This window comes from Mustelus asterias, chromosome 25 (genome assembly GCF_964213995.1).
Source record: "Mustelus asterias chromosome 25, sMusAst1.hap1.1, whole genome shotgun sequence".
In the NCBI taxonomy this organism is placed as follows: Eukaryota; Metazoa; Chordata; class Chondrichthyes; order Carcharhiniformes; family Triakidae; genus Mustelus; species Mustelus asterias.
In genome coordinates, this window is record NC_135825.1 from 48,733,224 (window position 1) to 48,745,967 (window position 12,744).

General features: G+C 45.6%; 1 protein-coding gene, 1 non-coding gene and 1 pseudogene across 2 annotated transcripts in view; 2 read left to right on the forward strand and 1 right to left on the reverse strand.

Annotated features, from left to right (window-relative positions):
- ampd1 (adenosine monophosphate deaminase 1 (isoform M)) overlaps window positions 1-12,744 on the forward strand; it is a 67,624-nt gene that overhangs the window by 40,466 nt on the left and 14,414 nt on the right. The window contains exons 8-11 of the mRNA XM_078197751.1: window positions 2,137-2,268; window positions 3,733-3,896; window positions 7,769-7,895; window positions 10,220-10,383. Of these exons, the coding sequence (XP_078053877.1) occupies window positions 2,137-2,268; window positions 3,733-3,896; window positions 7,769-7,895; window positions 10,220-10,383 (587 nt within the window). The remainder of the gene's footprint in view (window positions 1-2,136; window positions 2,269-3,732; window positions 3,897-7,768; window positions 7,896-10,219; window positions 10,384-12,744) is intronic.
- trnas-aga (transfer RNA serine (anticodon AGA)) lies at window positions 1,074-1,155 on the forward strand. The gene has a single exon. It is a non-coding gene; the product is annotated as a tRNA-Ser (tRNA).
- LOC144479334 (U2 spliceosomal RNA) lies at window positions 2,902-3,107 on the reverse strand (annotated as a pseudogene).

Consider the following 12,744-nt stretch of genomic DNA (forward strand, 5'->3'; position numbering starts at 1 on the left):
TCACATTATTGGGATGCAATGAAAAGTATTGTTTCTTGCGCGCTATGCAGGCAAAGCATACTGTTCATAGAGTACATAGGGGAAAAGGGAAGGAGGGAGTGCAGAATATAGTGTTACAGTCATAGCTAGGGTGTAGAGAAAGATCAACCGAATATAAAGTATGTCCATTCAAAAGTCTGATGGTAGCAGGGAAGAAGCTGTTCTTGAGTTGGTTGGTTCGTGACCTCGGGCTTTTATATCTTTTTCTCGATGGAAGAAGATGGAAGAGAGAATGTCTGGGATGCGTGGGGTCCTTGATTATGCTGGCTGCTTTTCCGAGGCAGCGGGAAGTGTAGACAGAGTCAATGGATGGAAGGCTGGTTTGAGTGATGGATTGGGTTTCATTCACAACGATTTGTAGTTCCTTGCGGTATTGGTCAGAGCAGGAGCCATACCAAGCTGTGATGCATCAGGAAAAAATACTTTCTATGGTGCATCTGTAAAAAATTGGTGAGAATTATAGTTGACATGCCAAATTTCCTTAGCCTTCTGAGGAAGTAGAGGCTTTCTTAATTATAGCATCGACATGGAGGGACGCTAGTGAGCAATTAACCAGTTTCTCGCCATTACTATGTCTTTGGTTTGAATCTGCAGGTTTATGACCGAGACTGTGAAGAGCAGAGAATATTGTCTCAATCCGCTTCCAGATCAATGTGCCGCAGTGTGTTCTCTGGAAGTTGCTGGGTTCTCCATTGGCAATGACCATTGAAAGCTTCACCATCATTGTCCTTTGCAAATTCCAGGCTGTTGTTCCAGAATTTTTTTAAATCAGTGTTTTGGAAACAACTGTTAATTTTTCTGTACGAGCAGTTAAACCAGAAATACGAACGTCAGAAAAGCTCGACAGGTCAGGCAGCATCTGTGAAGAAACAGAAATTGGTTGAATGACATTTAACTTCAAAGGCCCTTCTCTGAGAGGAAGTCTGGTCAACGGTTATCAAATACATACAGACTTTGTGATTGTCTCAGTTATGAACACTTCATTTTTTTTACATGAAGCTAATAGTTCTGAATTTCTAATGAGTATAACGTCTGTAGTTGTGGCTGAGTGGTTAAGGCGATGGACTAGAAATCCACTGGGGTCTCCCTGCGCAGGTTTGAATCCTGCCGACTATGGGTCGATTTCTTTTGGGGTGGCACAGTGGTTAGCACTGCTGTCTCACAGCGCCGGGGACCCGGGTTCGATTCCCGGCCTTGGGTCACTGTCTGTGTAGAGCTTGCACATTCTCCCCGTGTCTGCGTGGGTTTCCTCCAGGTGCTCCGCTTTCCTCCCACAGTCCAAAGATGTGCAGGTTAGGTGGATTGACCATGCTAAATTACCCCTTAGTGTCAGTGGGATTAGCAGGGTAAATATGTGGGGTTATGGGGATAGGGCCTTGTTTGTAGGTGCAGACTCGATGGGCCAAATGGCCTCCTCCTGCATTGTAGGAATTCTATGATAACTGTAAAAGAGAATAATCGGACAAATCATTTCAGAGTAAAAGCAAATTACTGCGGATGCTGGAATCTGAAACTGAACGAGAAAACGCTGGAAAATCTCGGCAGGTCTGGCAGCATCTGTAAGGAGAGAAAAGAGCTGATGATCCTTTGTCAGAGAACTGAATCAAACAAATTGAGATTTTCTCAGAGAGATGGGTAAATTTTAGTTGCAGCTTATAAAGAGACAGGAAGAGGGGGAGCTGTGTTTTAACACCTGTTAAAGGTGAGCATTTTAATTCAGTGATGGATTTTGTTTGGGCCGGTATTAGCACCCAGACATGGTGCTGCGGGAGCAAATCATGCCCAAACTATCAGTAGTGGTCAAAGTCAGCGTCAAGATGTCAGTTAGTCACAAAGACCCAATCGGTTCACAAATAGTCTTTAGGGAAAGGATACCCTGCCATCTTTACCCAGACTGGTCCACGTGTGACTCCAGTCTCAATACTAGCTTTTAAACCCCCCCTGTAAAGTAGCTTCGGAGTATACTCAGGCAGGGGAACTAGCTGCTGAGTGATGAGTGCTTGTCTGCTCAGCAATGTCCTCATCGAGAGAATGTATAAAAATACAAACCAGGAATATACAGTGCAGAAACTAACAAATTTGAAATTATTTACTCAGGGTCGTCAGACTTTCCAGCGCTTTGATAAGTTTAATGCCAAATACAATCCAGTGGGTGCCAGTGAACTCCGTGACCTTTATCTGAAGACAGAGAATGCCATAGAAGGAGAATACTTTGCTCATATTATCAAGGTAATGTGAAAACTTTACTTAGTAGATTTGGTTCCACACGGATGTCTGTGCCCCTCCACCACCTCTCCCCGCCCCACAGGAGGCTCCCTGATTGGGCAGGCAATTCTGACCTCAATTAGGGAGCTCATACTCCAAGAGGCCAACCCCATGTGTCTCGTAGAAGTAATCACACCCTCCCCACCCAAGTACGAGGAATCTCTGGTTCCTGTGCCTCATGGGTTGTTTCAGCGTTGCGTCCGCATCCTCCAACCTGGTGTCCAATGTGAGAGGGGTGTATCTAACGGGCACCTGTCTCTTACGACGTGAGCGCCGGAGTTCTAGTTCGCCCCCTTACTAGGGCGGCAGAGGAGTAGCCGTGACTTCATCTGCAGTGTTCACTTCAGATTCTGAGGTCCTAACTACAGGCAATGGAGAGGCGGGGCTGGCTGGATAGGAGGACTGTCCTCGATTCTCTGTCTGCTGGGCATATTTTAAACCCTGCAAATGTTACTCTCCATTTTTTTTTATACTTTTCCAATTCAATCAAATCAAATCCAATTCAGAGTCTCAACAAGTTGAGACATTTCAGATCCAGGCTGACAAGACAGGGCGAGTGACCAAACCACCCTGTCCTGGGCCTGATCTACATGAGCCAAGCTGATTGGAGAAGGGGGAGGTTCCTCCTCCAAGACTTGAGCTCATTTGCATCTTAGCCAAAAGGCCGAGATGCCGCTTTAAAAAATTGCTTCATATGAAACATATGAAGCTTCAGTGTAACCTAATGACCTCGACCAAGTGCGGCCGACCATGGGCTGCCGACCATACTACACTTGATCTTAGCCAAAAGGCCGAGAAGCGATCGCGATTTACTCTCCATTAATATACTCAAACAGGGTATAAACAAGTGGCTCCTGATTGCGATGGTTTCTGAGGTGATTGTCCCTTTATGGGCAACACAGCAGAGTAAGGGTGACCTGGCCTGTGTGGCCAATCGGGACTCAGGGTGGGGAATCTCCGCAGGAGAAGATCTCCTCAGGTAGAGCGAGCTGCGAACATTTTGTTCTTGGAAGTTTCTGAAAGTACATCATTACTGGTTCCTACTAGGAGAGTTAGTTTCAAAGTGCTGTCAATAATTTTTTTTTCTCCTTGCAGTGGAACTGGCGACCATTGGAGGCATTGAGTGGGAGAAACATTCCTATAAATCCAACTTCCAGCACACAATGGGCGGGCTTTTCCAGCTACGCTCACCCCAAAGCCAGAAAGTCCCACCCGAGGTCAATGGATCTTTGCATGGTCTGTGTCCCTCCCACTAGGATTCCCGCGGCGAGTGGGATGGGAAAATTCTGCACTATATGACAGTGGGTGTTACTGGTTGAATCCCTGACCTCTCACAGCTTATTGTAGGGCTGTCTGTGTTCAGACTGGACTGTTTGGAATATAACAATGGCTGTCAGTGATACTAAAGTTATCTCTGTCTTGTGGCAGGAAGTGGCGTCAGATTTGGATGATGCAAAGTACCAGCATGCAGAGCCACGTTTGTCCATTTACGGACGGTCACCAGATGAGTGGACTAAGCTGGCATCTTGGTTCATCAAGCACAGAATCTGCTCCCCCAAAATGAAATGGATGATTCAGGTGCCCCGGATCTAGTAAGTCAGAAGCTGCAACAGGAACAAGGATAAAAGCAAAATACTACCAATGCTGGAAATCTGAAATAAAATCGGAAAATGCTGGAAACATTCAGCAGATGTGGCAGTGTCTGTGGAGAGAGAAATAGAGGTGACATTTTGAGTCTGTAATTGGACTGAAAACGTTAATCCTGTTTCTCTCTCCGCCGATGGGGTGGCAAGGGCAAAAGGGCTTCCCGACATTGGCACAGTGGTTAACACTGCTGCCTCACAGTGCCAGGGACCCGGGTTCAATTCCGACTTTGGGTCACTGTCTGTGTGGAGTCTGCACGTTCTCCCCATGACTCCGTGGGTTTCCTCTGTGTGGCATTTCACAGGCTTGTCAGCAATGTTAAAGCCTATGAAATGAAAGGGACAGAGATGTAGCCAAGGTGCGTCGGTTAGGTGGATTAGGCGTGGTAAATGCACGGGATTATGGGGATGAACCTCAGGGATTTCGTCCGGGTGCTCCGACTTCCTTCCACAGTCCGAAGATGTGCAGGTTAAGTTGATTGGCCATGATAAATAGACCCCAGTGTCAGGGGGATTGGCAGGGTAAATTTGAGGGGTCACGGGAATAGGGCCTGTGTGGGATTGTGGTTGGTGCAGATTCGATGGGCCGAATGGCCTCCTTCTGCCCTGTAGGGATTCTATGATTCTATGAATTAAGTTCTGGGGACTTTAAAGGTGGATTAAAGGTGGGTTAGAGGTGGGTTGAACTGCCTGACAACCAATATCAGAAAGCCCTTTTGCCTGAATTAGCAAGTCATACATGCTCATTAAAAGGCCACCTCACTGGGACAAAGCCCCCCCCCCCACCAAATGAATTTCTCCACCAGCGAGAAATTAGGATGCTAACTCTTACAACTGGTGTTCACCTGGTGAGGTAAACTTCTTCCATCATTAATGGTGAGTTACCACTGCATTGCCCTGTCCACTGTCTGTCAATGCCAGTCTATGTTTGAGACCTGGGGGGGGTGACAATACAAGTTGCGTGGCAGATGACCAAGGAGGAAGGGTTAGTGAGGAAGAGTGGAGCAGCGGCCGGGATATTGCATGCTGTCCAGGAGCCCTTTAACTGAGGTGCTCAGACCTTCGGGCCCATGAGGTAACAGTGGGGACTGTGATTTTGTATTCGCCCCCATTGTGAAAATTGGTGAAGTCCTCGCAGATGTATATTTAATGAGAATAACAGTGCAAGATCGCGTGTGGTTAGCCATCTTATGCACCCATCACTCCCACTCCCAACAGAAATCATTCCCACTTTCACGCCCACCACCAAACGTAGACCCCAGAACGGAAGTTCTGTTTGAAATTTCAATGGTGGAGTTTATTTAAATACCATGTTCTTGGCCGTGGACACTCCCAGCTTCATTTAATCTCAGCCAGAGTCAGGAACATTTCCTCTCGTATCAATCCATCCCCCATAACTTGAATGCAAAGCACATCTTATCTGGGAGGGAGGAGAGTGGGAGCATGGTGTTACAACCACAGCAGATGTTAATTGCTGAGCAAACGAAACCCCAGAGGGAAATGTGGCTTACGAACCATAACTCTTTCTTTTATATTCTGATTTTGTTATCTGAGAAGAAAACATACTAATCTCAGCAGCAAGATGCCCAATATCATAGCTGGGATTTTTAAAATTACACATAAAAGGTTTGCCAATAAGAAGAAAAGACAACTTAAGCACACAAGATTACAGTTACGACAGTTAAAATTAGTCTGACAAAACATTCCCCTAAAAGACACCCTACTTGGTCAGGTCCACAAGCCTGGACTTCTGGACAACACTCCCTTATTGATGTTTAATTGAAAATCCAGTAATATTACCCAAGGCAAAGCTGCCGATGCTTTAATAAGGTTCACCACATGACCTTGCAAACACCTTTCTACTCTGCTGTGGAAATTCAAGAACTTCAGAACCATGACTGCTTTTTGCAGTGCAATACTTTTTTGGCTTGACTAGGTGGCTAATTCAAGCTGTACCTTCTCCCAGCCCAGAGCTGTTTGCAGGACTGTTTCCCTACACAGCCAAATCAACTCAACATCTCTCCATAAATAGCCTTTTTCCCCTGTCATCTATGACTCCATTGTCCTCAGCACTTCGTCAAACTAACTTTTCCAAAATATAAAAATCTTTCATGGTTTCCTATAGACCCAACTTTAGGGTCAAATCAAATGTATTACACCCTCTTCTGTTTACCCATGGAAGATATAAACTGCTTCTTGTTACCTCCGACTTCCACTTGATTTTCAAACAAACTCTCAATTTATCTAAAAATGCAAATGATAGATCTAACCTATTTAGTTGTACCTCAAACCCACCATAATATCTCATTTAAGTGCACGAGCCTAACACCTCTATCATAGAATTATAGAATGACTACTGTGAAGAAGAGGCCATTCGGCCCATCGGGTCTGCACTGACTCTCTAACAGAGTATCTTACCCATGTCCTCTCCCCTGTCCTATCCCTGTAACACAGTAAGAAGTCTCACAAAACCAGGTTAAAGTCCAACAGGTTTATTTGGTAGCAAATACCATAAGCTTTCAGAGCACTGCTCCTTCGTCAGATGGAGTGGAAATTTCCACTCCATCTGACGAAGGAGCAGTGCTCCGAAAGCTTATGGTATTTGCTACCAAATAAACCTGTTGGACTTTAACCTGGTGTTGTGAGACTTCTTACTGTGTTCACCCCAGTCCAATGCCGGCATCTCCATATCATGACTATCCCTGTAACACCATGCCTTTCCCATGGCTAATCTATCTAACCTAAGGGACGATTTAGCATGGCCAATCCACCTAATCCGCACATCTTTGGATGGTGGGAAGAAACCGGAGTACCCGGAGGAAACCCACGCAGTCACGGGGAGAACGTGCAGACTCCCCACAGGCAGCCACCCCAGGCTGAAATCTCTGATCGAACCTGGGTCCCTGGTGCTGTGAGGCAGCAGTGCTAACCACTGTGCCACCATGCCTTCCAGGCAACCTGGCTCTAATAATCCTCCCTACAGCTTAACTAAATCATGTTTTAAAATAACATTCATTCTCATAGTGGTGTAGTACAGACTTTCACACACCATCCTGGGATTCTAAACATGGAACGTTAGGCAGATCGAGGCTGAGTTTAGTATTGAAGATGATTCTGCAGGTGAGGCTGTGAGGCATAGGGATTTCCACCTGCAAATTCATACAGGACAAACAAAGAGAAAGTGGGAAGAATGGCTGAGTTAACCTCACAGCTACAGCCCTTCATTAGCCCATTGGAAGAGATGCTGGGAAACATGCATGGGGCAGGAGCAGACACTTACAGAACAGGTTCCCCCTCCACAATAAGGAATCTGTGTAACAATGTTTGAATGATTGCCACCAGCTAGGGGTGGCACAGTGGTTACCACTGCTGCCTCACAGCACCAGGGACCCAGGTTTGATTCCTGGCTTGGGTCACTGTCTGAGTGGAGTTTGCACATTCTCCCTGTGTCTGCCTGATTTCCTCTGGGTGCTCCAGTTTCCTCCCACAGTCCAACAATCTGTGGGTTAGGTTAAATTGCCCCTTAGAATCAAGGGGTTAGTAGGGTAAATAAGTAAGGTTATGAGGATAGGGCCTGGGTGGTCTGTGCAGACTCAGTGGGCTGAATGGCCTCCTTCTGCACTGTAGGGATTCTATGAAAGCTCCAGCTCAGTTATATTGCAACACAGGATCAGGTTGAAAGCGAGAAGCATGCTGAAGGAGGTGCTAACTTCCTCTAACACTTCTTAAAAGCTGACACTTATATGAACGTATTTTCATTTCTGCTGCCAAATATTCTTTGCTTTGTATCTGATGGCTTCTGTTTAAATCTTGTCGTTCAGTGATATTTTCAGAGCCCAGAACTTCATCCCACACTTTGGAAAGATGCTGGAAAATATCTTCATGCCGATCTTTGAAGCCACGGTGAACCCTCAGAATAATATCAAACTCAGCATCTTCCTCAAACACGTGAGTCAGGAGACTTAACAGCCGACCTGTGTCCCCTTTGCACGGCTTTACGTATCATGTGCCTGATGTGTCGCCTTTGGGTGGTGGAGTAACACGGTCGATGGGGAGTGAGTGGCCCCTTTCATTGGACACAATGGAAACCAGGAGAAATGTTGAAGTGGTTCCCATTTCCCGATCACATGCCTGGCAATATTGTACAAAGTCAAAATTACCCGGGAGCCCTTGGTGTGTACTACATTGGGTGGGATTTTCCGATCCTCCCCACCGATGGGACCTTCCATTCCCACCGGTGGGACCTTCCATTCCCACCGATGGCGATCACTGCGGCAAGAGAAACGCAAAATGCCATACACATCGGAGGAATGGAAGATCCCGTTGGCAGTCAATGGGGTGCAGTCTCTACTGCCAGAAAACATGTCCTGGGCGGGCGAGTTGGGGGGGCAGGGTGGGGGGCAGGAGAATCCCACCCATTGTTTCTGAGACTATTTATCATATCCTGACTTTTGTTCGCAATTCTAAAGCCTTTTCCACGTAACATGACATAGGTCGTTAGTTCAGTATGTCCAGTGAGGGAGTGCTGGGCAATGGCAGTGCTGTCTTCCCTTCAGTTGGTCTCAAACCTCCCAAAGCACCACGAGAACATGTCCTGACCAACATTCAACCCTCCAAACCAATCTGGGTCATTCGTTTCATTGATGTTTAAGGGATTTGGCCACCTGGGTTTGTTTGTATAACAACGGCCATCGCACTACTACAGAGCAGTTTAGTGGGTAGCACATCACTTCTGAGTGAGAAGATGAGGGCTTAAGTCCAATTCAGATGCCATGCTGACACTCAATATGAAATTGGGGCTGGCTTGGGGGAGGGGTGCAGTTGCTAACTGTGATTAAACTTGCTCCTGGAGGTTTTGTCACATGACCTAGCCCCATACTCCAGCCATTAGTCAGTCAACACAACCATCCTTGTGACATTCTGCCGTCCTACACCAATTGGAGAACAAAAAGTTTAATTACCCAACTGCACGATGTTTGACTCTCAGTCAAATGGCCTCCTTTACCCCCATTTTCACTAGTTTTTATGTGTTAAAGAGAAATGCTCATAAAAAGTGACAAAAAAAACAATCTTTTTTAACGTCCTGGGTTGCACTCAGCAGTGTCCCAGTGATTGATCTTCAATTCCTGGAGTCTCCAGACCAATCCTGGAGGGTTGGCAACCCTAGGCTGAGGGAGGGGGAGCAGGAGAATCAGCCATGGACAGCCTTCCCACCCAGAACTCCATTGAGGCCCTTAAGTGACTAATTGGCTAATTAATATATTAACCACTTCTACCAGCAGCAATGGATGGGAGGATGGTATTGCGGGGTGGGGTGGATTGTACAACATGGAGAGAGCTACCAGCAAAATCTCAAAACCTCTTTGGGGGGCTAATGGAGAGTTCGGAGACCTGCCTAGTTGGGCACCTTGTGTACCACAGAGGGTGCCCACAGTAGCAAGGGTCACCTTCTTTCCTTTAAACAGCTCCCCCTACCTTCGATGGGTCCTCCCTGGCTGGCCTTGGTGAGCACCACACTCTCTGTTCCACGGCCTCCCCCATTGCTGGCGGCCCAGGCTGGTTGTCCACTGCTCCCTGTCGGAGTGCTGGGACTGAAGGGCAGCAGGCCATCCCATTGGCTGTCATTCTTGGAGGCAGGGTCTTCAACCTGAAAGGGACAGAAGCCCCGACGCCAGGCAGGTAACAGCCTGATAGACATGACACTGTGTCGGGTCTTCCAGAAATGGCCATGGCAGCTTGTCCTCAGTTTCCCAGCCAGTGGATAGATCCACCTTCACAGCCACGAAATTCAGCCCTGAAAGTTCAGTGCTGAGGGGGTGCTGTTCAAGACACTGAGTTTTGGATGAAATCTTAAACCAAGGCCTCCGTTTCCCTCTCAGGTGGATGAAGAAGATCCCAGGTCACTATTCTGAGGGAAGGTAGGGGAGTGATCCCCATGTTGTGGCCAGAAAGCATCACTAAAGTCAATTATCGGGTTGTTATCACTTTGCTGTGTCGACGACCTTGCTGTACAAATATTCTGACAGTAACTACACTTCACAAAGTATTTGATTGGCATAAGGGAGCTGAGCCTGTGCAAGGCGCTATATAAATGCAAATTTTGCTTTCTTTACTTTGGATTAGCTGATTTTACAGGAAGTGGTTTGGGGTGTTTTGGAGAGATGGTGATGGGGTGCTATAGAAATGCGAGTCTTTATTGTAACAGTGGGTGATTCTGCACGATTAATAACTATTTTAGTTTGGCTAATGAGTTGCATCTTCTCATGACCCAGATCACCGGTTTTGATAGCGTGGATGATGAGTCCAAGCACAGTGGCCACATGTTCTGCACAAAGAGCCCCAAACCTGAGGAATGGAACATGCCAAAGAACCCTTCATACTCCTACTACCTCTGTTATATGTATGCCAACATCATGGTCCTCAACAACCTCAGAAGGTAAAGCCCTTTCATCAATGGGGAGCTGGAGTTTGAAGTTGTGAAATTTGCTGCTATGTTTGTTGACCCATGCACAGGATGATAAATTTCTCATATCAGTGTAAGGTTATTGCATCTCTACCCACCACCTCAATAACCTTTCCCATCGCCACTCCTGCCATTGATATAATCATCCATTTAGAATCATAGAATCCTACAGTGCACCAGGCACCCAGGCCCTATCCACATACCCCTACATATTTACCCACTAATCCCTCTAACCTATGAATCCCAGGACACTAGGGCAATTTAGAATGGCCAATCAACCTAGCCCGCACATCTTTGGACTGTGGGAGGAAACCGGAGCACCCGGAGGAAACCCACGCAGACACAGGGAGAATGTGCAAACTCCACACAGACAGCGACCCGAGTCGGGATTTGTTACGTCCAGACTTGACTCTTCCAACACTATCCTGTCCATCCTCCAAAAATCAAAGAGCCAATCTCCTAATTCAAACCATATTTTATATATGTATATATCCCTCCATATTCTCTCCCCCCCCCCTCCCTAACTCTGTGGCATCACGGCCTTATAACATTTTGAGATCACTGCACGTTTCCAGATCTGGCCTCTTGAGCATCTTGAACAGGATAGAAATGTCAATTACTCGGGGATATAGTTTAAGGTAAAAGAGGAATAGTTTAAAGAAGATGTGAGAGGCACATTGTTTTACACAGAGGGTGGTAAGTGCCTGGAATGCACTGCCAGAGGAGGTGGTAGAAGCAGATACAATAGCAATGTTTAAGAGGCATCGTGACTGATACACAAATAGGCACAGAGTAGAGGGATACGGACCGTGCAGAAGCAAAATGTCTTTAGTTTAGAAAGGCGTCATGTGTTGGCGCAGGCTTGGTGGGCCGAAGGGCTTATTCCCGTGCTGTACTATACCTTGTTCTTTGTTCTGTTCTTCATCTCTGGTTTGCATCGCACCACCCCCTGGTCGCAATGACATCAGCTGTCTAATCTTTAACACTCCCCACCTCCCTCATTTAAATCGCTCCTTCAACCTACCTCTGACCAAATTTTTGATCACCTTTCCTTAATATTTCCTTATGTAGCTCTTGTCATCTAAAACACTGAAAAACATCTAAAAAGAGTTTTACTCTAATTTATTTCTCTGAATCCTTTAACCCTCATCTGTGACAGACCCTTAAAACCAAGGAAATGATCCCTATGGATGCCAGCTACAGTGCAATGATCTTTGTAGAGGCCAGTAATGTGTCGATTTATTTTTAGAATCCAAAGCACATCCAAAGAATCCAAAGTATTTACTAAAAGAAGGAAGCCACAATTCTCATGGTTTAAAAAGAAAAAAAAAATACTTGAAATCAAAGAACAGGAATTTTAATTAATACCCTGTGTCTCAAATGATCAGCGATGTTAAAGATATTTGCCGGAATTTTACCGTCTCGCCCACCCGAGGCTCATAAGATCCTGCCTGAGGCAGGCAAGACAGTAAAATTCCAGCAATTAAAGGTACAATGAACTCAGTTACTTATTTTCAAAACCAAGCTTCTTAACTTAAACTTCCTTCTCTACCCATTTGACTTACACTTCCAAAACACAGGTCAGATACTTATCAAAGATTGGAAGATTAATAACTTCCTCTGAGTACTGCTTCAAAGATTTGTATCAGGGTTGAGATTTCTTGGACCTTCCATATACTTCTTGCGAGGATTTCCCTTCAAATCACCTTCAAATGTCCCACAGTTGTGGACTTGCAGTTCAGCATAAGCATAGCTAGTGACTTAAGTGACTTGAGTCAGAGCTTTCCTAGTTCTAATCTTTAGCTTTGGAGTCTTCTATCTAGAACTCTCCCTCTCTTTTCAGCTTTGCTTTCCCAGAAGTCTAACTTACTGCTTAGAATCTTTCAGTTAACAGGAGGTTTCAACTTTTTTAGCGATAATACCAAATTTCAAATTAACTCTGTTGGAAGGGCATGTTCCCTGCTCTGTAATCAGATTGTTGTAAAAACCCTTCTTGAGACCAAATCCATGCCCATAGCCTACTCAGCCCTATGATTAACTTCTTTGTAATTCTATTTTTAGTCTCCAAGGTGACTTGGTCACATGATCATTTACTGGAAGTCAAGTGCTTTACCAGAAATCAACTCCTAGAAAAATGTAAATTCTTAAAGCAACCATCCCCAACATAAAATAAAGATTTTCTCCCCAAAAAGCACATGGTGATCGTCATAGGATTTAAGGTTTCCCCATTGTTTTTTTCTTCTGCTTTTTTGTGATTCTTTCTGGTTGTAATAATTGAAGAAGTCCCGTGACACCTCTTTGAGGTGGTGGGTACAGTATGAGAGAATTATTGTA